Genomic DNA, 26,645 nt, shown 5'->3' on the forward strand with positions numbered 1-26,645 from the left:
AGCAGTCTCTTCCCTGTGACTCTTCTACCACTATGACCTGTCAGTACTATGTCAATCGCTGTTTCTGTCCCTCCACCTCTTGACTGCCCGTAACACCCATCTAGTTTCGACTTGTCACACATTTTGCATCAACGTCCCTTCCATCCTTACAATCGCCATGCCTCATCCTCCTCCTTCTCCCACACCGACTCTCCTTGAAACAGCCTCCCTCACAGCGTGTTCCCAACTTCGATCAACTTGCAACAATTCAAGTTACAAATTGATCATCTCGAACTGATTCAATTATTACATTTTCCACAACTTTCGTTGTTCTTTCACCCAGGGGAAGCCTTCTTGGCATTGGAATCGACAATTCCCCTGCACTGCTAACTATGAATAAAAATAAAATAATAAAATAAACAAAGAAAATGGGAGTGCACAAGAAAAAGAAAAAAAAAAACTTTTTCTTTCAAAGCAATATTGGAAAGGAATATATGGGTTAAGCTGGAACACTTACCAAAATGCAAGAGTTAACTTGTGACCTAGATAACTGTTCAAAGCAACATCCGCAAAAATTAACTGCAAATTACCATTCAACTTGAACGCTTGCAATTTTGAAGCCTTTTGGTCACATTACATGTCACAAAAGTAGGTTATCAGTGAATCAAAATGAATCATAAATAAACTGCACAGGGACAATGTAATATAAACCAGAGGTTTACAAACAGTTCGTGTTCAGGCCAAATTTGGTAAACTGTCAAATCGGGGAATGAGCCAGGAAAACCTTGTGTGGTGAGGAATGAACCCTCATGAAAAGTGGAGCCTCACAAGGAGATCCATTTTTTTTTTTTTAAACTTTGGAAGGACATTCCCATAAGCACAAGAAATGCCACCCAATAATCAAGCGTCGAACATACAGTTGGTTGGAGAGAAGGAAAGGTGGGCTGTGAAAATTTGATAAATTGTTGTTTTTTTTTTTACAAATTGTTTCATATTCTACAATGCATTTGAATTAGAAATCCAGATACTACCTACTTCCAAAGTTCTCACAGGTGGAGCAGCCATCAGTAAATGATTGAGCATCATAAAAATATGGTAGCAAGATAACTTGTCATTAGTTTACTGGGGCTGAAAGGATGGTATAGAGGCACGTACACTTGTCTTGAAGCTGACTAGCCTGGGTTTAAATCCTGACCCGACTATAAATTATCATCCTGGTCTTTCACAGGCAGGGCGATTCATCAATGTGTGTGCCATCCCTCGGATGGACGTTAAACGGGGGTCCTGTCTGTCGACATTCGTTGGTGGACATTAATGATCTCATGGTGTCGTTCATGAATAGTAAGCAAGCTATCGCAGGGACCATGTCCAAATTCCAAATTCCTGCTCGAACCTATTGGGGGCATTGCATCAGTGGCACAGCCACTCCCTCAGCCAATAATTATACCCTGCAGCCATGTGCTGAATACAAACGAAGAAGATTGTGATTTACTCCAAAAATGTTGACTCAACCATAAATAGCTTACTACAACCAGATGAGAGAAAATTACACAGTTGTAGCATTTATTGGGAAAACCACACTGAATTTTTGATCTCCAAAGCCAGTCGCCAAATGGGATTCCAACGTCGTACAAAGTCTGTCCTTGGCACACCTGAACTCATATCCACCTCCAAGGCTTTCATCCGTAACTTCATGGAGTACTACTCTCCTCTGCCTCACAACTTGCTCAGCTTGACCCCATGGAAAACAAAGTCTTCAAGGAACCTGCCTCGCTGAAGCCGAGTCTTTGGGCCTATCCATTTAATGTCGCAGACAGGCCCGTGGTCTTTGTCTTCTCCCGCCTCCTTTCTCGATTTCCAGACTCTGCTCTTTCCTGGCTTTATCCTCAACCCCCCCCCCCTTTAGAGGACGCATATGGTCCACCAACAACATCCTTTTGGTGAAACTCCCTAAATCCAAGATCACGACTCACCTCCACTCATTCGTTCCTCTTTTTTTCCTAACCTGTGGAACCAACTTCCACATCCCCTTCAATTTCATTCTTCTCTCCAGGTAATCAAGACAGATGTTCACCACCATCTCAGATCTTCCCCAATCCAAAACCATATTTTATACCCTCGTTTACCAACCCACCCTCACCCCAATCCTCCTCCTTCCATATTTCCAGTTTTCCCTCCTGAGAGTTTCCTTCTGAATCGATCTTGTCCACCCCATACATCCTTTCCTGTTCCCCATTCCTTCCTACACCCATTTTTTGTCCAAGTATCCCTCTATCTTGTCTTTCAAATCCACTGTTGGTGTCCCCTCCCACCCCACCCCCCCCCCCTTTCGATCTACTGTTCCTTTTGTCCTGTTACACCCTGAACCATTCAATTTACTAGTAAGCCTTGATTCTGTATAGGACCTGAGCACATGAGACTTGATTGTATACAAATAAATATATTACTGTGGCATAACTGCAATTCTGAACGAGCAAAACTTCATTGACACATCTTAATGCAAATGTTCCACTAAATTCCTGTGGAAACGAAGTGGGGTTTTGACACAGTAGGAAATCCTCACCGTTGGAAATGCACAAAATGAGATCCAATTAGGGGTAAGGGAAAACGGGAGTTGACTGACCCTGAGGATCAATTGCGGACACTGCATCAACCTACCTTCATGTGATGTCACCTACAATGTGTGTAATTGAAACCGACTGATGCCGTGTTATATTACAAACAAACAAAGATGAATCACTCCACTACACATCAGATCAAGAGAATGTTCTTAAGTAGGTTTACAAGGTTTTCTATTGTCTTCCAAATATTTAGTCCGATTGACACATTTGGGCACTTCAAGATGGCTCTGGGTGCAAGAAGATAGAAACGTGTAACCTGCTGTGTTGCTCTGAAAACTGTAGTCTCATTAGCTCAGAAATATTTCACAAACTGTCAAGATAAACATATAATGGTTGTTATATTTAAAGCATGAGCTTTTTTTATTATTTTGAATTGGATCTTTACTAAAAAGAGTAAATCAATATCTACAATGGCAATGGATTCTCCTCTTCTCCATTATAAGCTACAATCAGGATTCAGACGGTCTGACACAAAGCAAAACTCACCAAGTTTTTAATAAAGAGCAGCCGTAGGACAACATATACCTGGCTGACTTCCTCGAAGCACACACATGCAAAGCATCATCAGTTACAATGCATTTACTTCCACCTTCCAACTGGTAATAAATCCAACAGGATGTGATAGTCCAAATTAGCTTATATGCATCGTGACATAGACTCAACATCCTGTTTCACTTCAGTGATTTTCAGCAATAATAATTTTTTTTAAAGACAAGGCATTTTCTGCCAAGCCAAAATTCTTCAAGACTTGAGGCATTAAAAGGTCTTCATAAGAAGCATGAAGGAGTATGTCCATCATAGGTGGAAGCCTCAGTAGACCCATTTGTCAAAAGCTTCAGACAGTCTCAAAAATGAACTTTAGCACTTTTTTGGTCGAGTTTGCTTAATGCAACACGAATAGAACCAGAATATTTGCATACATTTTTGTTGCAAAGTTAAAAAGAGGAGGGGTTTTTGTTTTTTTTGTATACTAAGTCGAGGATCGTGCATGAGCTAATACACAGAAACAAATATCAAGGCAGGAGACAAGAGAGCCGGTATAGGGAAATACAAAATTGTGGGGGACAAAGACAGTCGGAGATCCATGGAAGGGAGAAGGGTGGGGTGGAGCATACGGGGTAAATAAGATGGTACTCCAAGGACTTTCAGGAAGGAAAACAGGGAATTTGAAGGAGGTGGGTTTGGGGTGGATTAACAGGGGTAGTAAATATCAAGATTTTGGATGGGGGAAGATGTCAGATAGTGGTGAAGAGCTGTGTTGAAGACCAAGAAGGAAGAGGGGGGTTTAAGAAAGTGCGGGAGTTTGTTCCAGAGGTGGGAAAAAAGAGGAATGAAAGAGTGAAGGTTAGCAGGGATTCTTGATTTTGACAGTTTCACAAGAAGGGCATTTTTGACGGAACTTCAGCGCCCTGAAGAAATATAGGGGAGGGGGGGGGGGAGACAGATCACAGAGAGAGCAGTGGGGATGGGGCAAGGCTGGAGATGAGACGGTAAAAGACAGAAGGACCACGGACCTGCCTCTGATGAAAGAGACCCATAGACTCAGCTTCATTGCGGGAGATACCAATTATCCTAAAAGCCTTGGTTTCCACAGCGTGAAGTCAAGCTACGTGTGAGGCAGGAGCACCACCCGAGAGGGAGGAGCAGTACTCCATCAGACTGTGGATGAAAGCTTTGCAAAGTGGTTAAAATCTCAGGTATACCAAGGAAAGACATTGCATGACGTCGGATGCCCAGTCGGTGACTGGCTTTGGAGGCGAGGTTTGAAATGTGGCTTTCTCAGGAAAGATCATGACAGATAGTGAAACCCAAAAGCTTGAATGAAAGGACTTCAAGGGGATTGTTGAGAAAGTATATGGGGGAGGGGTGTTTCCAAATGGTCCTTTCAGAGAGACAATGTGAGAGTGTGAGATTTGTCAGGATTTGGAGACATATTCCAAGTGCTTGACCAGCTTGTGATTTTATCCAGGTCTGCAGAGAGTGAAGAGGCTGTTGCCTGCCGATCAGAGGGATGAGAGATAGCACGGCAGAGAATGGAGTCATCAGCAAAGAGAAAGAGGATTTTCCAGAGAATGTGAGAGATCATTGATAAAAACCTGAAAAAGCACAGGGCCAAGAACACTGCCTTGAGGAACTTCAGCCTGGACAGGAAGAGGAGATCAGATAATTCCATTAAGAGCCGCAAGTTGACTGCAACAAGAGACGAAGTCCATGAGCCCTGAGTGGAGATTGCCTTGAATACCATAAGAAGAGAGTTTGGCGAACAGTGCAAGATGCCAGACCGTGTCAAAAGCTCGATATATGTCCAGGGAGATGGCTCTGATCTCCTGTTTGGCATTTAGTACCTCAATGAATTGTTAGGAAAGCAGAAGCAGCATGTCCAGGGTTGTGACCTGGTCTAAATCCAAATTGATGTTCGGAAATCAAGCCATTGCAGAAGAGGAAGGATTTGATGTCAGAAGCCATGATGGATACCATTACCTTGATAATTAGGAGAAGACTGATTGGTCTGTAGTTGCAGGGATCAATTTTTGCACCTTTTTATGCAGAGCGCTAATGTTTGCCAATTTCCAAGCAGATGGCAGATGACCTTGAGAAAATGAGAGAGTGAATATGAATAGAACAGAGAGGGTGAGAAAGAGCAGCAGAGCAGCAGAACAGGTTTTTAGAACACGAGGGCTGATGCCATCTGGACCGGTTGCCGTCTGGACCATTTGGAATCTGAGTCGAGGTTTGACAGCATGCTCTCCAGCTTGTCAGCAGAAAAGGACACAGGGTCCAGGAACAGCTGGGTGTGACTGGGTAAGGCGGGTAGAGAAAGCGATGGGTTTAGTACACAAGAATTGGAAGCAAACAAACACAGAGTTTAGGTATTCAGCCTTTTCATGTGCAGTCAGCTGTGTAGCCATTTGAGGTAGGGAAGGGGATGGAGGGGGAACATACATCAGAAACAGACTCAACTAGAAGGTCACTCGGTAGAGTGCATATCTCCGCCATGTAATGCCTGATCCACGAAAACATATCGGGCCCAATACATTTTTGAAATATTTGAAACAGTACTATATAGTTTTTGGCCCTATCTCTCAATGGTGAAGAATCACCTTCAAAATTAAATAATTCTCGTGTCCAGATCCAGATTCAGATCTTCACCAAAATCGAATCAATTCGTCCTTGCGACACGCCCAACCTGCCCACCAAGTTTCATCCGAATCGGTCCAAACTTTTTGAGATATCGTGCTATACATAGTTTTTGGCCCTATCTCTCAACGGTGAAGAATCACTTAAAAATTCTCGTAGTCAGATCCGGATCCGGATTTTCACCAAAATATAAGCAGTTCATCCTTGCCACACACCCAACCTGTCCACAAAATTTCATCTGGATCCGTCCACAACTTTTTGAGATATGCTGTACACAGACAGAGAGAAAGGGGTGAAAACAACCTCCTTCACCTTCAGTGGCGGAGGTAACTAGATGCCACCAGGATTTTGAGGAGGGACACAGGTTTGAGAGTTAAAACTTGAGATGAGAAAGATGTTGTTTCCTGGCTCTTCTGAGGGTGGACGCACTTGTTCAAAGCTTAGTGGAAGGAACTGATTTTTCCTTCAGTAACATTTGCCTTCCATGAGGCGAAGGCAAGTTGTTTCAGGAAAACAACCTCGCCACAAGCTTCAGGGTACCATGGGCATGAGGAAGGGTAGGACAATTGAAGACGAGATAGGATAAATCTGTGCATGAGAGAGAGCAAGTTTCTTTGAAAAATTCCAAAGGATGAATTGATGTCAGTGAGAGTAGAAATGGGAGACAAGTCTAGAAGTTTGATGGCTGCTTGAAGGCCCTGCCAGTCAGCTTGAGTGAAATGCCAGACTCAAAGATGCTGAGGTGGTTCTCTAATAACAGCCAGAGCGATGACCGCTTTGACAAGCATATGGTTAGATGAACCAATTGGAGCACAAGAACAGCAGACATTTTCTGGGAAATTGGTCAAAACTAAATACAGAAGATATGTTGTACCGATGGCTGAGATCCGGGTCGGGAAGTTGACAGATTGTGTGAGTCCCAATGAGTCAGAGAAGTCTTGTTGAAGCACCACGGCAGGTTAGAGGTACCCACACCCAGCCAACTGGCATGACGGCAATTAAGTCACCACATATGAGGAAGAGAGAATTTGGATGAGTGAATAGAAGTTGGTCCATGTTTTTGGAGGGTGAGATGTAAATTGAGTCATCACTGTTTGGTGGACGGTACAACACACAGATAAACAAGAGGTGAGAGCGGAGGGGAAGCCATAGCTAGAGGTATTCCTGGGGGTGTGGAGGAGTGAAGGCAGTGCATGGAAATTGAGGAATAGAGTTTTTGATGAAAGAGAGCAACTCTGCCAGCAGGACGAGGCTCAGGTCTATCATACATGAGGAAGGAGTAACCAGGGAGGGAAACTAAGGAGTCAGAGATGTCTTGAACGAGGAAAGTTTCTGGTAAGCGGATTATGTCTGGTTTGTCAGTGGCAACCTGTATGGAGAAATCCGTCAGGTTAGAGCGAAGGCCACGGATGTTTGAGGTTCACACTGTTAAGGAGAGGGAGGGGAGGAGGCTTTGGGTTTAGGGGAAGGGGGTCATGTGAGGGAGGAGAGGTGGATGTAGTGAGAGTTGCTGACAGTTGATGACAGATTGCAGAAGAGCTAGGGGACATGGTCAGACGAAGAGGATAAAGGGCTAGGTGGTGAAGGGATCATTAGTAGTGGGGAGTAATAAGAGAGGAGGCAAAGGGAAGTGGGAGATTGGAGGAGGTGGAGGAATGAGCTGTAAGAGATAGGGTGGGGGAAGGAGGCAGCTTTGTGGATGTGAAGGGTTGCAGCTTTGTGAAGGGGGAGTGAGGGGGGAGAATTTAGGAAGAAGGACGAGGCGGAAGAATTGAGAAGGATGAGGCGAAAGAATTGAGGGAAAAGGATGAGGCGGAATAATTGAGGGAAAAGGATGAGGCAGAAGAATTGAGGGAAAAGGATGAGGCGGAAGAATTGAGGGAAAAGGATGAGGCGGAAGAATTGAGGGAAGAGGATGAGGCGGAAGAATTGAGGAAGAGGATGAGGCGGAAGAATTTAGGGGAAAGGATGAGGCGGAAGAATTGAGGGAAAAGGATGAGGCGGAAGAATTGAGGGAAAAGGATGAGGCGGAAGAATTGAGGGAAAAGGATGAGGCGGAAGAATTGAGGGAAAAGGATGAGGCGGAAGAATTGAGGGAAAAGGATGAGGCGGAAGAATTGAGGGAAAAGGATGAGGCGGAAGAATTGAGGGAAAAGGATGAGGCGGAAGAATTTAGGGGAAAGGATGAGGCGGAAGAATTGAGGGAAAAGGATGAGGCGGAAGAATTGAGGGAAAAGGATGAGGCGGAATAATTGAGGGAAAAGGATGAGGCGGAATAATTGAGGGAAAAGGATGAGGCGGAATAATTGAGGGAAAAGTATGAGGCGGAAGAATTGAGGGAAAAGGATGAGGTGGAAGAATTGAGGGAAAAGGATGAGAGGGAGCTGAGTTTTTGAGAAAGGTGAGCGGGAAGCTTGGAGTGGGAAGAAAGAAGTTTGCTTTGAAGAGGGAGGAGGCGATTGGTTTGCGAGGGAGGGGTGAGAGGGAAGCTTTGATTGAGAGGGGAGATGATGAGAGCAGGTACAGCCATGGGGGAGGAGGGAGAAGGATGAGACTGGGTCGAGGAATTGTGGAGATTGGTGCAGGTGGGGGGAGGAACAAAAATTGAAGGGGTGGGAAGAGGGGGATATGTGATGAGGTTTGAGGGGATGGGAAGAGGGTGGGCAGCTTTGAGAAGGGTGAGTGGGGTTGAGATTTGAAGGGGAGGGGCAAGGGGGAGATTTTAAGGGGAGGGGTGAGGAGAGAGAGTTGAGGGAAGGGGTGAGGGGAGAGAGTTGAAGAGAAGGGGTGAGGGGAGAGATTTGGGGGAGAAGGGTAAGAGGGGAGAATTGAGGGAGAAATGTGGGGAGGAGCTTTTGAGAAGGGTGAGGAAGGAGCTTGGCAAGGGGGGGGGGGGTAAGAGAGAACTTTGCTTTGAAGAGGGAGGAGGTGGCTGAATTGAGAGGTAGGGGTGAGGAGGAAGTTTTAAGAGGGAGGGGAGACGATGAAAGCAGGCAGTGGCAAATCCGGGGAGATTTCCTGGTTGCCCGGAACCCCCCCCCCCCAACAAAAAAATATTTACCATTACAGTGGCAAACTCAGGGGTTCCCTGGTCACCCAGAACTCCTTCTCCCATGAAAGTGTGCCACAAAAAAGGCCAGAAGCCTCAGAAAAAACTATCAATACAGTACCTAATAAACAATAAACCACTAACAGCTCACAGTAATTAATTTGGAAATTATTTGGAAAATTTATAATTTTCTGTTATTTGGAAACCCTGGCAGGCACGGTCATGGTGGAGGAGGGAGAATAGCGAGGTGGGGAGAGGGGGGGATGAGACTGGGTATTGGTATGGTGGAGGTGGGAGCGGGCGAGGGTGAGGGACAAAATTTGAGGGGGTGGGAAGAGGTGGAGTTGTGACGAGAGGAAAGAGAGAGCATATTAGAAATATTGAGGAGTGTGCTGAATTAGAGTGTGAGACATTTGAAAACCATACAGTTTGGGATGATAGAGGGGGAACTGTTAGTTAGGCAGAGGACAGTGGAGAGATGCTAGGATTGGGTGGGGGGTGGGGAGATGGGAGGAGTAAGGAAGGGGTATAACAGGGAAGGAGTTAGGAGGACATTCATTTAAGGAGGTGGGATGAATTTACACTGAAGATGGAAAAAAAAAAAAAAAAAAAAAAAAAACATGATTCATAATGGAAGATGAACAAGTATTGCAAAATGAGATTTTAAAATTTTGTAGGTCAGAGATTCGTTTAAATACATTGGAAGATGGATGGAGTACAGAAGAATTGACAGAGTGGAGAAAGAAAGCATTGCAACAGATGGAATTTTTAGACATAAGATGAAAGAAAGATCGAAATGAGCACAAGAAGAAGATTTTGAAGAAGATTTTGAAGAAGATTTTGAAGAAGAAGAAGAAGATTTTGAAGAAGAAGAAGAAGATTTTGAAGAAGATTTTGAAGAAGATTTTGAAGAAGAAGAAGAAGAAGATTTTGAAGAAGAAGAAGAAGAAGAAGAAGATTTTGAAGAAGAAGAAGAAGAAGAAGAAGATTTTGAAGAAGAAGAAGAAGAAGATTTTGAAGAAGAAGAAGAAGAAGAAGATTTTGAAGAAGAAGAAGAAGAAGAAGATTTTGAAGAAGAAGAAGAAGAAGATTTAGAAGAAGAAGAAGAAGAAGAAGATTTAGAAGAAGAAGAAGATTTTGAAGAAGAAGAAGAAGAAGAAGATTTTGAAGAAGAAGAAGAAGAAGAAGAGGAAGAAGAAGAAGATTTTGAAGATTTTGAAGATTTTGAAGATTTTGAAGATTAAGAAGATTAAGAAGATGAAGAAGATTTTGAAGATGAAGATGAAGAAGAAGAAGAAGAAGAGAAGAACAAGAACCAGGCAAGGAGAGGGGACTTTGAAGCATTGTGAGAACTTTTTTTTTTTTAAAGATTAGGGAAGAGGGGGTAGGTAAAGGAAAAGTTTTAAGAAAAGGTCATGAAGGTGTGTGGTGAAAACCTTCACGATCAGAGTGGGATTGGCAGAGAATAAGAAAGAGAAGGAAGAAGAAGCGTCGGTTTACAGGAAGTCACGTGGTTACGTGGGGAAATAAGGTGAGAAGAGAAAAGGTTTTTGATATTTTTTTGTTGTATTTTTTTATATTTTAAGACATGAAACAGAGGGTGTAGTTGGGATGGATAGAATGAGGGTGGAGGGAAAAATGGAGAAAATCTAAACTGATGGTAATAAGGAGAAAATACAAATAAACACGATCGTGCACATAAAGGGAAGAAGCGAAGGTCTCAAGGAAACCTGATATGACAAGACCGAAGAAAACTCACCAAATAACACAAGTTTTGAAACAACTGAACTAGGAACATGCAGTAAAAGGGGAGGGGCAAGGAACCCTTGCCCCCGAACTAGGCAACAAAATAAAGTCAAAAACGCAACAGACAACGACTGGAAACTTATCTTTGAGAAAGTCGACAGAGACCCTTGGAGAGAACCAACCATCACCTCAAAAACCAGAACAGGAAATGTGAGTGATAACAAAGCCTTTTTTGTATACAAAGTGGAGGTTTGTAGAAGAGTTGAAATGCAGAAACAGAATAGAACAAACAGTGGAAAGTGGGGAAACGCACCAACAACTGAGTGGAGAGATGCAAGAGGTCATATGGAGGATGAATCAGAGTAAGTGGAAGGGAAGGATCCAATGGTAGTAGCAAGATGGATAGAAGTTCAAAACAAAAGGAAGGGGATTGAAAGAAGAGGAAGGGAAAACTCGAGATAACACATCAATGGAACAAGGGAAATGCGGGTTGAAGGAGAGGGGAGAAAACCCTGGGGGAGGGGGTGAGAATGACATTAAACAAACTGAGGAAATTAGTTCCACTGGTGAGAGAAAGGAGGAACATTTGAGTGAATGTAAGCAGTGAGCCTGGATACTGGGTGTTTCACCAGAAGTGGGTTATTGTATAATGTGGAGCATAGGCGCAATACAGAATGCAAGGTGAAAAGGGGGTGGGTGGGGAGGACAGAGATAAGGACGAGAAAAGATGTTGTGGAACCAGAAAAGGACAGAGGCCACACAACTTATCTGCAATTGGAGTGTAACAGGGCCAGATACGGTTCACTATTATATATCATACACTATCAAATACCACCCATCACTTCGCTGATGGGAATACTAAACTGGGGGGGGAGGGAAGAAGAGGGAGAGAGTATTGGGGGACAGAGAGTGGGGAGAGAGGAAAAAGGAGGAAGGGGAGAGAGGACGAATGGGGGAAGGGAAGACTGTGAGGTGAGAGGAAAGGAAACGGGAAGGTAGACATGCGGTGGAGCGTTAATTACCACCCGGACACGTCCAGAAACAAACACCACTCAGACGCTTCCAGAGACAAACACTGCCCAGACGAGTCTGGAGTCAAGCTGGCTGGAAACAAACACCACTCGGACACGTACAGAGCAAACTCCCATTTGGACACGTCCAGAGAAACACCGCCCGGACACGTCAGGAGACAAACACCGTTCAGACATAACCACCGTCCAGATATGTCTAGAGACAGACAGAGAGAAAGAGAGTGAGGGGAGAGTGAGGGGAGAGTGAGGGGAGAGTGAGGGGAGAGTGAGGGGAGAGTGAGGGGAGAGTGAGGGGAGAGTGAGGGGAGTGGGATGAGGGTGCTGCAATGTACTGGGAGGGGTAGAGCAAGGATGAGACAGAGCGAGAGTGAGAACGAGAGGCAATGAAAACACACACACACACACACACACACACACCAAAAATTGGCAACAACCCAAAAACCTTCACCGGAAAACAGCGTTGCATTTATATAGACGTTTCAGGGATATGTTCACAAACATTAATCTTTACAAACAGCTGCGTGTGATGGGTGGAAGAAACAAAAAATTTGGCTCGGTAATTTGGAAAACACGTGAATACGGCAAACGGCTTGGAAATTGGGTGTTGCTTCACAACCACTCGATCAGCGTGACGGAGCACGAACCACGAAACTCCCCGTGTGTGTGTGTGTGTGTGTGTGTGTGTGTGTGTGTGTGTGTGTGTGTGTGTGTGTGTGTGTGTGTGTGTATGTATGTATGTATGTATGTATGTATGTATGTATGTATGTATGTATGTATGTATGTATGTATGTATGTATGTATGTATGTATGTATGTATGTATGTATGTATGTATGTATGTATGTATATATATATATATATATATATATATATATATATATATATATATATATATATATATATATATATATATATATATATATATATATATATATATATATATATATATATATATATATATATATAGCCTGGTGTTGGTGCAGTGGTTAGTGCAGCTGCTTGGGATCCAAAAGGTCCTGAGTTCAAGCCCCGTTGGGCCACTGAATTAATACGCCAGGGGGTTGACTCAGCCTGTCATCCTTCCGAGGTCGGCGAAGTGAGTACCAGTGTACTGGGCCGGTGTATACCCTGGTTAAAATAGGTGTACCATATCCCTGTGTCGTAAGAGGCGACCAGGGTTGCGTCAGGAAGGGCATCCGGCATAAAACATGTGCCAAATCACTATGCGGATCATACGGATGATCCGCTGTGGCGACCCCTAACGGGAGCAGCCGAAAGAAGAAGATGTGTATGTATATATATATATATATATATATATATATATATATATATATATATATATATATATATATATATATATATATATATATATATATATATATATACGAAGCAAGACAGCAGAGAAGTATTTGAGAACATCATCCTGCCTCAGATGTGGTGAATACAACCGAATATAATTTTCAAGGTGAAGCCTTAATAAAAGATGATTCTTTGACAAATTCAATTGGCGAATTAACAGGCACAGGCATTGCCAGTATAAACACATCTTTCTGGAGTCACAAACAGTATCTGCTCCGAGTTTTACAGTAATCGATAGTGTACAGCCTATAGCTTACCAGAAGACAAATTAGAGAGTCCAGGTATTTTTCCAAAAGTATTTTGAAGAAGTACCTTCTCTCATAGTCCATATTACTATAGCAAATGCACGACAATTAGGTGAGAAAGGAGAGCCGGTTCGAATAACAGAGGCAGGAGGGCATACACAGGGCACAGCTACAACCCAGGTAATAATGCAACTTGAAAAGAAGCAAGTGACATTTTCACATTATCTTCGACATATAATGTGAAGCGTGGTGTCTGTCCGAGCATTAATCTGTCTTCCATTCACAGCAGCCACTTCCCACGCTGTGTTTGAAAAGCTGCACACACACAGGTAAAGCTCAACATTCACTTCTGAAATGATGGGAGAACAGGGATGAACAATGTTAATGCCAAATTTTGTTTCGCAAGCAGGATATTCTATTCTTCTTCAACAAATCCAACCTCCTCTGCCTGATTCTGCTCCACAATTTTGCGGTGGGCAGCATAAATCAAGCAGAACTTTGACTGAGTGAAAAAAAAACAACGAAGAGTGCTACACAATTAACCTTTTGAAAGTCCATTAAAACTACTTAAAATGACAGATCAACTTAAACGTTTCTCGTCACCGAGGATGGGTACTTTTGCTTGCTTTTCCCATCATAGGAGTCAGATGCTTGTGCTTATCTTTTATAATTTTGACATTTCTTTCCTGCCAGAACAATTTTACTCTTTCATTTGACATTGAAAACGAACAGTGCTCATGAACCAAAGATCCCTTGACCAACCCATTTTGGTTTTCATTCCACACTTTCCAACAACAAAGCTATGTTCATTTCTTTCGAAAACCATTACAAAAGCACAATATAAAATTAATGAGGATTTACCTGTTTTTTAAAAGAGCCCCAGTTTGAAAAGCAAAGCAAAGTGAGTTTGCTAGAATCATCAACTTATTTACTTGGGTAACAAGAGTTTCCATTGTACTTCAAAGTATAGTGCTTTCAGCGCAAATCTTATTTGCTTTGGCAAGCAAAAGTGCTTACCTGATGGAATGATCAAATTTGTTTTGGAAAACTGATGTGTCAAACTAGACTGTCCAAACATGTTTATATTAACTTAAAAAAAAAAGCTGGAACGGCATTCTTCGATGTCACGATGTCGACCGATATGCCTCCACCCACATTATTACATCATGATAACACTTGCAACCAAGTTTGATTTAAATCCCTTCAGCTGTTCACAAGTATCACGTTTTTCCCTGACATGACCTCTGACCTTTGCCCTATGATACCAAAATCTGATCAGTTCCTCTTTGCATCATAATATATCTTCTCCTCCTCCTCTTCCCGATATGCAGGGTGAGGTCCGATGGCACCACACTTCTACCCTGCCTAGACCACAATATTCCTCCAACCCCGTCTGTCCTCAGCCAACTCTCTCTACTCTCCAACCACCCCTATCTTATGAATATCCCTCTCACACAACCCTCCCATCTCAACCACAGTCTACCTCTTTTCCTCCAACCTTGCTCCCTCAACATATCCGCTCTCTTTGCCATTCTCTCTTCCTCATCCGCACCAAGTGTTCAGCATGTCTCAGCCGGCATTTCACCAATCTCCCTGGTAAACTCATCTGCACACCAATCTCCTCCTGCAGTTCATCCATACTCCTATCTATCAAAATATATAGTATATACTTATATTTAAATAACTGACCAGATACAGCACTGGAGTATCAGGAAGAATCTGGAAAGGATTCGGGTTTCGGCTGCTACTCCTCTACCCTCAAACCTATCCAGGCACAGCCAAGTGAACCCTACAAAAACTGTTTGGTCAAAATCCTGCAGCCAAGTGAACCAAAGTTTGATCAAAATCCCATCACTAGTTCTCAAGTTAGCACAGTTACAGAATTTTTACCCAACGGGACCGCTGACCTTTGAACTCTTGCTCCATAATCTAATCCCTTTATCTTTATATCATTACACATATTTGTACCAAGTTTGACTTGGTTCTCTTCAGCCGTTAAGTTATCATGGTAGCGAAAATCTATCATGGACGGACGGACACATGACAGGACAGATAGCCGGACGGACAACCCAAAAACATAATACCTCCGGTGACTTCATCGGTGGAGGCATAAAAAAGAAAGAAAGAAAGAAAGAAAAAAAAGCTTGACATGGATAAAGCAGCAAGAAAAATGTTTATGGCTTTTCTGGAAAAAAAAAAACAAGTTCCAAAATTTAGCTGCCCTAACCCCAATGGTAATGTTTACTTGCACAACACAGTGAAGCATGAAGGAAACAGGACTTGAAAACCCAAATTATTCAGCAATAGTAAATGAGAGACAGAAAAAAAAATTACTTGCCTAGTCACCCAAATTAAATATCTTGGACACGCCAAATAAGATACAGCAGAGGCAAGAAATGAAACAAGACGTGCCGATTGGATAAAGCCTAAGCAGACTGAATGACAAAATTTAATTGCAGTGGGTCAGTTATCATTTTTGTGATAGTGCATTCAGAACACCACTAAAACTGAGAAATTAAATTTGCAGTTGTTAAAAGTTATCTTTCTCTATACCCGCTATCCCTCTCTTTCTTTCTATCAGGTGTCTCATCTGCATCACTTCAATTTTTCAAATGAGTGCCTCATGCACATACACAATCTCTTATATATTCTCTTCCTCTTCATGCTATTGTCACTCATTTAAGTGGAATTACACCTGACTTATGTCGACTGCCCACCCTTTGGAAGTTTGTGAACTTGATGACCTTTGCCATCGAGTTCTCTCATAACCCTCAACCTTTGGAAGAAAACAACAAACTAGATATCTGCGATCACAAAGAGATTGCCAAGGGTAAGCCTCCCAAAGCGCCTGTGATCCAATTATGGAAATATTATTTTCGGACTGTGATAATGACCTTGACAATCAACATTTAGGAATCGAGTGTAATTTAGAAAAGGTGTCCCCATCTACAATATATCCATAAAACTCACATCATGAAATTCGGAGGAAAATTATCTCCTTTTCCACCGAAGGTGGGAGGAGGTTATATTATGTTTTCACACCTTTCTGTCTGTTTGTTTGTGTACAGGATATCTCAAAAAGTTGTGGAAGGATTCGGCCGAAATTTGGTGGACATGTTGGCAAGATTGAGGTAAGTTGGGGCAATATATCCATTAAAAATTGGGGGCAAGGACAAATTAATTCAATTTTGGTGAAGATCTGAATCTGGACCTGGATATGAGAATTATTTAATTATAAAAATGATTCCTCATCATTGAGAAATAGGGCCAAAAACGATTATATAGCATGGTATTTCAAAAATGTGTTGGGCCCGATATGTTCTTGTGGATCAGGCTTAAGGTAGCGGAGGTATGTGCTCTACCGATTGCCCTTCAAGTTCAAGTTGTGATCAAAAAGGTGTTTTTGTTAATGAGGTCACAATCCAAAAAAGTAGGTCAAGTATATGAATAAAATATAGGTACACTAGGATGCGAGATCTTGGAAGGCCAAGTGGTCTTTGGGATTCAACGTTGGCAAAATTGAGTGATGACCAAATTTTTTTTTTGCAGACTGCCATTTAACCTTGACCTTTAACCTGGAGGAGTAAGATGTAAATAAAGTGTACATGCACCTTATTCTAGGTTATCTAGAGATATTTTATTCTGATCGGCCAAACCTTTGTTGGGAAAAAATGTAAATTTTTCTTTGATTCTCTCATGACCTGAAAAAATAGGTCAAAGGAAAAAAAAAGTCAACCCTGCATATTTTATATTCCCATTATTGTTGCAAAATTTCATTCCAAAAGTCCCAACCAGATACGATATACAGCTCGGAAAATGGCAGGAAAGAAAAAAAAAAAAAAAAAGGATGAAAAAGAAAATACCTAAATGGTCATTTAGTACTCCAAGGGGTCTATCAAATTTTATCCCAAAACCCACACACCTCAACAGGAAACAAAATATGTGTGAGAAACAATGGTCCACACGTAACGGGTGCTTGAATGTCCATTTGACTGGTGGTCATCACAGCTCATCTGTCTGCAAAGATCAAAGAGGTTACACTGCAAACTTCATTTTTATTACCCTCGTCAAAGGAGTGGGTATTGCATTTGTGTCGCTCTGTCTGTCTGTCTTTCTGTCTGTCATCGCATAGAACCTTCGTGCTTTTCTCCGCAACCGCTCATCGGATTGAGATGAAATTTTCACCGCAGGTGCGACGACTCATGTAGAAGGTTGTAATGACAATTATGATGTCATAGGTCACGTGGTGTGGCAGGCATGTCAGAAAAAAGAAAAACTTTGGACCTCTATCTCTGAAACTGCACCAAGGAAAAGAATTGAAACTTTGCACACGACAAGTACTCCTCAGTGGGAATAAGTGATATTGTTTTTATGACGTCATAATTGCATATGGAGAACACTACATCTGATCAGTTTGAAAATTTTTGAGGGTCAGAGGGATAAAATGGTCCACAGGAAAGAAACTTGATGTTGTCATCGGTCACACGATTTGGCAGCCATATCGTTAAAAAAAAAAATTAACCTTCAAAAATATTCTTCTCTGAAGTGGCTGAACAGATCGAGGCAAAACTTTACACATATAACCACCTATCCATGAGAAACAAAAGGTTCACACATAAGACGTCATAGGTCACATGGTTTGGCAGCCATATTGGATTTACCCTAAAACCTATTTAAAAAAAAATCTTCTCCACAACGGCTGGACAGCTCGAGGGGATACTTCACAGAAATTTTCCCCAAGCCTTGGGTGTACATGTTTGTTAAGGAATAATTGATAGGTCACATGGTTTGGCAGCCATATTATGTTGAAGAAAAATATTAAATGTTTTCTCTGGAACTGCTTAATAATCGACATGCAACTTCACAATTATGAGGTCATGGTGATGGTGACTACGTTTTAAATTTCAACTTGATCAGACACATGGTCTGGCAGCCAGAATTATTTTTTTCTTTTTACACACACATATTATATATATATATATATATATATATATATATATATATATATATATATATATATATACATACATGCATGCATACATATATACATACAAATATACATACATATATACATACATATATACATACATATATACATACATACATATATATATATATATATATATATATATATACATATAAATATATACATATAAATATATATATATACATATAAATATATATACATATAAATATATATATATATATATATATATACATATATATATATATACATATAAATATATATACATATAAATATATATACATATAAATATATATATATACATATAAATATATATATACATATAAATATATATACATATAAATATATATATATATATATATATATATATATATATATATATATATATATATATATATATATATATATATATATAAAAAAGGCTCAATTGGATGTGCCTGGATGGGTTTGAGGGGAGAGAAGTAGCAGCTGAAATGTGAACCGTATCCAGGTTCCTCCTGATGACTTCATCTTTTCTTTTTGCTTGTTCGGGTTCCTTCTGATAACTCCAATGCAGGACTGTTCCTATTTGGTCTTCCATTTGATTTGAATTGAATGTCTTTTAATCCCATCCTGGTTTGAATAATAATGAAAAACGTCATGGGTCAGGGTTCGGTGTCCAAAGCTGGGTTGCATCAAAGCAGGATGTCTTGGTACCCGGTCATCACTGTGAGCAGTTATGAAGTGGCAGTTCTAATTATGTCTCTTATTAATTATGCAACACACCAGTACACAAACGCCACACAAAACAAGTTCTGCCGAGGGTCTGCAATCTGATTGCTCTTTCGAGTTTTCCTCTTGGGAAAAGACAAAGGGTTGGGAGAATGTCCTTTTCTGGCTTTGAGATGGCCAAGCAGCCTTTGCTGTTAAAATATTCAAGGTAATACATGCACATTTGGAAGGACAGAAAAGAGGCTATTTATTGAGAAAATAGGATTTGCAGAGAACGTGTCAATGGATATGCCTCCACCAACGTTAGATGTCAACCCTCTGTTGCATTTGATCTCAATTCAAGGTCTCGAGAGAGAAGGTGAGAGAGAAAACTTCAGATACTTCTAATTAGAGTTATGATCAATAAAATGATTTTTAAAGGGTACATGACCAAAATTGAATCAGTTATCTTTGCATCACAGTACACAAATTATCGCGGGAATGAAAATCTGCTTAGCCTGCACGGCCAGAAGCACAGCTGGACTGACAACCAGAAAACATAATGCCTTCGGCATACAAAAAATTATAAAGTGATCCAATGCCCATGGAGGAACTTGCACATATTTCCTTTGTCGGACAATGTTATTACAGAGATATTAATGTAATTTCCCATTAATCACAAGGAAATTACTGTGCAACAGACAAATCAGCACAACATATTGGATTTGAATTCTTGACCCAGCGCCTTGAGCAATCGGTTCAGATCGGAATGGTAAAAAGGCAAACCAGATTAAATATCAATTTTAAAAAGCAAAATCATGCAAATGTAAAGAGAGTCACATTAACCGTTTGCAAAATACATATTTACAACATAGATCTTCCATCAGAACAGACAGAAATAACATTTTCAACACAATGCCTCACACAGAACAGCACAAAAAAAAATGTATATATCAAGATGAACCTTCAGCAAATCCTCCATTGCTCCTTACATGCAACCAGTACATGAATCAATCTCTATGTGCAGGTGAAAACAACCAATGTCGTAAATTTTAAGAGCATTAAAATACTTATATATTTATAGAATTGAACCACAGTTCAGGAACAAGGAAGCAGAGGTCAACAAGTAAATGCACATAAACATAGAACACCTTTCCACACACAGTGTTCAAGTATATAATTCAATTGAAATAAAATGACTAAAGGTCGCAGGAAAAAAAATTCTGGAAGTTTACAGCCGTTTATACAGTCTTATACACCACCTTGTTTAATATGTCGAAGTACTGCCACACTGGAGGTTTTTGGAAGCAGTCACAAGATGACTTGTGTTCTACAGTGTTCAATTACTGTCGGACCCCGACATTCGTGGGAGATAACATTCCTGATAAATGTCAGGAATGTTAAATCCACGAATGTTGGGACATTGTTTCAATGGAAAAAGTGGGATAGGTTCCTGGTGGTTTGTGATTCATAAAGGAAAAACGACGAAAACACCCGCGAAAACCTGCAAATACGTGAAGCACAGGGCCACGAATGTAGGTAGTCACATTTTATAAACCGCGAACAGCAGAATCGCGAATATCAGGATCCAACAAGTATATAATTAAATTGAAATAAAATAAAAATTTTAAAGGTCATGTAAAAAATTCTGGAAGTTTAGCACCATTGATGCAGTGTATTTTACACCACCTTATTTAACATGTTACATTAGGTAAGATATTTTTGCCTGTTGTATGTCCTTTACAACATCCTTAAAAATAGTTAGTTTCCTGTTTGGAATAATTTTCAATTTTGTTTGACTGCTGGACAGGCAGACAGAGTAAAAATGATCTCACTCCTCTCTGTGCATGTGCTATCAGGAAGTATTCATAGCCAAAATACTGCTAAACTACAGGTTCGTTTTCCGATTCATGTTCCGATTTGTGTTCAAAATAAAACATTCAATTTAAATCAAGTTGTTCCTCAATAATAAACTGGCATTTGTAGACAGACAGAATTGAACCAATTGCTTAAACTCACTTTTGAATTTATGTACATGGGGTAACAACACTGAAAATTTAACACTGGAGAGCCTTGCCAGAGCACATAGATTACTGTACATCTGAGAATCAATGATCTATATTAAAGTAGATCTGCATGAACACGCACGCACACACACACACACACACACACACACACACACACACACACACACACACACACACACACACACACACACACACACACACACACACACACACACACACACACACACACACACCTTTGAACAATCTCTGTGAGCAGGCAAAGATCATTATGACATGTTAGAATAGTTATAGCTATGACATCAAATTGAAGCAAAAAACCCACGACAGATGAAAAGATTATTGCGCCCCCACCTTCAGCTGGTGAAGTCCTGAGGAGCCTGCACAACTCGCTGACTCCTCCTTCAGACTGCAGCTTGTCCAAAGCATCCGTGCCTCGCAGTTCCATCAATGAGCGTAGCTGCTCCAAATTGCAACCAAAGTTCTCATCGTGATTCACTTCTGAGCAGGGACTTTGAGGCAAGAATTCCACAGTGCTGTTAGCCATGTCACCCATGACTGTGAACACCCAGCGTGGTAAATCTTGATGCTAAGGGCTTATTCACAGGTCAAAGGACTGTAGAGTGGTGGAAATAAATGAGGTGGGGTGGGGGAGGGGTAAGAGGTGCATGAGAGATAGAGAACAGAGGAGGGATGGTGATTCACTTTGGTACACGAGGTAGAAAGCTGTGAAAGCACCTGCTTTGTTCCACAAAGAGCGAAATATTTTGCGGTTAAGTGGAACCTCAGCCTTCCAGAGTACTCACAATTTTGGGCATCAAACATGGAGATAGACTGCTGAGGCCTGAGAAATAAGGATCACCATTGTAAGATGTCTTGTGAACATCCCGATATCCAGAAACAAGCACCCTGAAAGAAAAGCGAGAAGAGGAACAGCATTTCAATGTTGGACAAAATGATTCCAAGAAACATATACAATGTGTATCGTTATATAAATTGCAAGTCTGCATATTTTGGCCCAAAGTGAATAGGGAAGTTAACAGGTCATTCAGCAAGCACCAAGTAATCACACTTCTTGGATTTTTTTTTTCAATCCCTTAAATTTCTGAAACTTGGTGTATTTAAACATTCCAATGTATGCAGAATTCCAATGTCAACATTTCAAAATAAAAATAAGTCATTTGGGAACCTCTTTACAATATACTAGCTAAGGGGCTGCCCGGCCCTAGTAATAAACTTGTTGCTCAGTCGGGTGTGCTTTTCCCGCCGGTGGTTTCAGGACGTGTTGGACATTGAAAAACAATGGAGTTATTTGGCCTCATGGTGGTTACCATTGCCTGCGGGCCAGCGGCAACACTGCCTGAACTTTCGCACATCCCAATATGCACTTTATAGTGGCCTTTGGTGGCCTCAAAACTGATGTCAAGGCCAAAGTCTGGTAGCCTATAACCTTTCCTATATTTTGAAGTACCTACACAAAATTTGGGGTGTCTTGGTGCTATTGTTTGGCCACGAAAGAATAACGTACAAATATGCACGCGCGCGCGCACGCACGCACGCACGCACGCACGCACGCACGCACGCACGCACGCACACACACACACACACACACACACGAAAATATTTATAAGATCAGTTGTCTGAAGAAAAGGTTTTTGTTGTTTTTTTCCAAGCAAAATTAGTCCATCAGAAAGGAGGACTTCCTCAGTCAACTAATTGGCAAACTCGAGTTATGATTTCCATTAGAAATAAAACCTGGGACAATTCTGCTTTGATTGTTTTTGTCCTTGTAATTAATCGATCACAGTGTGCTCATGGTATGAGGGGGATCCCAGTGCCCCAGACATCTCACGCACTTGAAAACAAATAAACAGCATCAGAAATATCTTACGAGATTTCTCATTGGTGATGCAAGTTTAAAATGTCAATAATTGTATGGAGGGAGCAAGAAGGGCAAATCGTCATCTGAAGACTTCCGTGTACAAGTTCAGTTGAAAACTCTAAACAGGAATTTTGATCTTAATTTTAACCTCACCTTGAATGAAATAGAGGGGAAAAAAATATTCACGACTTAATCTCACATTACGTCCGTGTTCTACAGTACAGTAGTACTTTACATTTGTGCAATTTTCATGATGGAAAAAGCTTTGGTGTCTACAGCCGTCCTAAGGATCCCAAGACTAGTGTGACCATGGCCTCTGACTTTTACAAGATCACCGTTTACAGTAAACACTGCACAAGACAATGTAAAAATTGAGATGAATTGATCTTTAATAAACATGTTGCGTCAGAGGTCAAAATTTTGAGATCAGATCCAGACTTGATGGCATAATGGTTAGAGAATCTGCTCCGAGTCTGGGAGGTGGGAAATTCCAATCCCGGCAGTTATACCAAAAGCTAAAAATTATACATGCTGCTTCGTCGCTTGATACTCAGAATTTTAAAAGGAGAGAGCATGGACAAACAACCACAGATTGGCAACCATTCCACAGGATGAATGGCCTCAAATGAAGTTCCTTCTAAAGGATTTTTATTTTTTTTAACCACACTTGATGACGAAACAGATAGAGCATCTGATCCAAGTCTAGGAGGTTGGCGGTTTTCACCCCGGCCGATTCATACCAAATACATTTTAAATGGTACGTGCTGCTTCACTGCTTGACACTCAGCACTGTAAAGGGATAGATCATAAGAAAAATAAACCCGTAGGTTGGCATCCATGGGGAAGAGAACTTCCTGCTTGATTGCCCCACTGAGAGCGGAGAGTAAAGCGATACAACAAAGATGACCACCTATATTGTCCCCATAGTGCTCCGATAAGTGATATCACTTTCCCCAAGCTCACCGGTTATGTTTGTGTGAAAGTTTCGTCTGGTATTGTCTCATGTATTTGTCTATGTGTGTGTAATTTGTATCACAGCTCCTCCATTAGCCTTAGACTCTGAAAAAAACATAAAAATAAACCAATGTCACCTGCAGGGTGACCCGTATCTTGTCAAAAGGTGACCACGTGTGACTTCTTTAAGGTCACACTGAGGTGAACAGAGCTGCTATCCACCAGGAGCGACTCCTTGAGGAATATCTGCCTACGAGAGATTCCGATGAGAATCGTTCTACAGAGTAACCATGAAAAATATGCTTTTGCCTCATAACGTCACCAAATGACATCATAATGTCTCAAGCTTGACATATCTAGAAAGCACTCATCAGGTGTTCAATTTGAGGTATGACACGATATGGTTCCTAAAACTTGAAAATTTGACCTTGGGGTCAAATATGTTTGACCTGAGGCACTAACCATGAAGGTCAAGGCCAATCGCCACCAAAAATTAATCAGCTGAGCGCCAGACCATGAACTATATTCCCATGAAGTTTGAAGACGATCCGATCAAAATTACTCAAAAAATAAGGGTTTCGTCGACTCCCCTGATTTGCAACAAAGTGACCTTGACCTTCAAATTTTTATGCGCTGAAAGGGACCTCTACAGGCCTCTGATATGCGAAGTTACAAAAATTTCCAATGATAACTGTGCTCTGCAGAATAATTTATACGTGATTACAGACCAAAAACAAACAAAAAAAACAACAAAAAAAAACATATGAAGGTCAAGGCCAATCGCCACCAAAAATTAATCAGCTGAGCGCCAGACCATGAACTATATTCCCATGAAGTTTGAAGACGATCCAATCAAAATTACTCAAAAAATAAGGGTTTCGTCGACTCCCCTGATTTGCGACAAAGTGACCTTGACCTTCAAAATTTTGTGCACTGAAAGGGACCTCTATAGGCCTCTGATATGCAAAGTTACAAAAATTACCAATGATAACTGTGCTCTGCAGAATTTTTTATACGTGATTACAGACAAACAAAAAAAAAAACAAAAAAAAAAAAACATACAAGCTGACTAACATATCTTGCAAAAACTTCGTTTTGGCAAGATAATAATAACAAAAGATCAAAAGAGAATTTGCACTTTTTAGGGATCAATTTTAGAGTTTTATCTTCCAAATAATGCAACAGCAGAAAACAAACAAACAAACAAACAAAAAACCCTTGCTCTTCCTTTGAGTGCCCTTTAAAAAGATGAAAACACCAACATTTCGCATTTATCTGAAAGACCGAATAATTTAAGAGGACGAAGTTTTATGGGTGTTGATCTGTTGATGGCATAAATTGGTGTACGGTAATTATATAATGTGAAGAATAAGAAGTTGGAGATGGTAAAACTTGACCCTACTGCACATAGAATATTTTCTGTTGGGTTTGAAGAAAAGCAGAACGCAACACGTTCGAATGAAAAAGAACAATCAAATTTTCCTGAAACGTTTCATTAACTATCCACTATATGAAACCAGCCATAAACAGTACGATTCGATGTGATGTCTGTCCAAGCTGAAACCACAACAAAAAAGAAACGCACAATACAAGTGTTACCAGAGATGGAATCCGGATTCAAAAAGCTCAGATGTGAGCATGTTATGCCAATGAGAGATTGAGAGAGTAACCATCACTTGGTTAAAAAAAGTCTTTCACAAAATACATTTTGGGAAGAAAAAAATTTTAAAGCGAAAAACAAAGATTGCACACATCAAAACATGAACATAGCAGCCACCTGGCCGAAACATATCCTGTCATCATTTCAAAGAGAACTACCCCGATAACATATGGTCACACCAAGATCCCAACACAGTCGCGGAGATCCAATTGACCTTGCCAGATGATGACCTTGCCCTGATGGCCTAAATGTCATCCTAGCAGTTATCCAATCACAAAGAGAGTAAAGGAAAATAGTCCTTGCAATATTGTGATCATTAATATGCTTAAACAGTTCTATGCTGTATGGCTGTGCTCAGAACAGCCTGTTTAGCTGTAATGAACTCACCGATTTAACCACAGCACACGTTTTCCCGTTTAGTCACCCAGTAGTAACACAATATGAATTTGATAAATTATGACAGATTACATGGTGATACAGGCATTTACAGATTCTTCTGATTCTGATGTACCATACACTTTTACAGAGCATCGGTGCTGCCGAAGCAATTTCTTAGCAGAGGTTATAACTGGGTGGTTTGCCATTGCATTGCCAACAGCAGTTATTGCAGGAAGATGTTCAGGGTGCCGGCAATTGCTCGTCTAATCTTCGCGAAGCATACTGTGGGATCTTTAATGTCCACCAACTAATGCCGGCAAACGAGACGCCCATTTTAACGTCCATTCGTGGGACGGCACACACATTGATGAACTGGCCTGCCTGCGAAACACCAGGATGACAGTTTATAGCTGGATTGGGATTTGAACCCAGCCTGGACAGCTTAGAGGAGAGTGTGTACAGATTATAAATCTTTAATTAGAATATGATGGATTATTATAAAAATGCTTGGCTTAACTCCAGGTTAAGCCAAGTATCTTTAGCGTGAGCCTGTCCTTGGTGCAAAACACACCAACAGATTTGTCATCTTCAATGCAATAGCGGCATCACAATTCACGAGAAAAAGGGTTCCTCCTGATTATCATCACAGTCATACTTGTGCATAGGTCTGGCTTTGGGTGGTGCAGCTCTCACCCAAAGGCAACAAAGCTCTGGCTTTGACTGCTAAGTTTGCCAACTCACTCATCAGCAGCAATAGCTCTTTAAGCAAACTCACTCTGCATTGGGTTTTCAGAGCAAAACGACTGGCTCGAGTCAACTTTGCAAGCTCAGCCAATCAGAAGTACCAAACAGGCCACAAGGGTGTGGTGTATCCATGCTGTCCCCACAACATTCCAGATCAATGCCG

At 41.1% G+C, this 26,645-nt stretch overlaps 1 protein-coding gene across 5 annotated transcripts in view; it reads right to left on the minus strand.

Moving 5' to 3' along the window:
* Nucleotides 1-26,645, minus strand: part of LOC147032721 (plasma membrane calcium-transporting ATPase 2-like) — a 250,392-nt gene that overhangs the window by 125,655 nt on the left and 98,092 nt on the right. For all 5 annotated transcript variants that reach the window (XM_085870568.1, XM_085870570.1, XM_085870572.1 and 2 more), the window contains exons 2-3: nucleotides 21,671-21,773; nucleotides 21,219-21,480 (exon numbers count right to left, since the gene is read on the minus strand). In XM_085870568.1, the coding sequence (XP_085726694.1) occupies nucleotides 21,219-21,420 (202 nt within the window). In that variant the 5' untranslated portion in view covers nucleotides 21,421-21,480; nucleotides 21,671-21,773. The remainder of the gene's footprint in view (nucleotides 1-21,218; nucleotides 21,481-21,670; nucleotides 21,774-26,645) is intronic.

Source organism: Eptatretus burgeri, chromosome 2 (genome assembly GCF_056783735.1).
Source record: "Eptatretus burgeri isolate ZD-2024b chromosome 2, Ebu_testis_v1, whole genome shotgun sequence".
Taxonomy (NCBI): domain Eukaryota; kingdom Metazoa; phylum Chordata; class Myxini; order Myxiniformes; family Myxinidae; genus Eptatretus; species Eptatretus burgeri.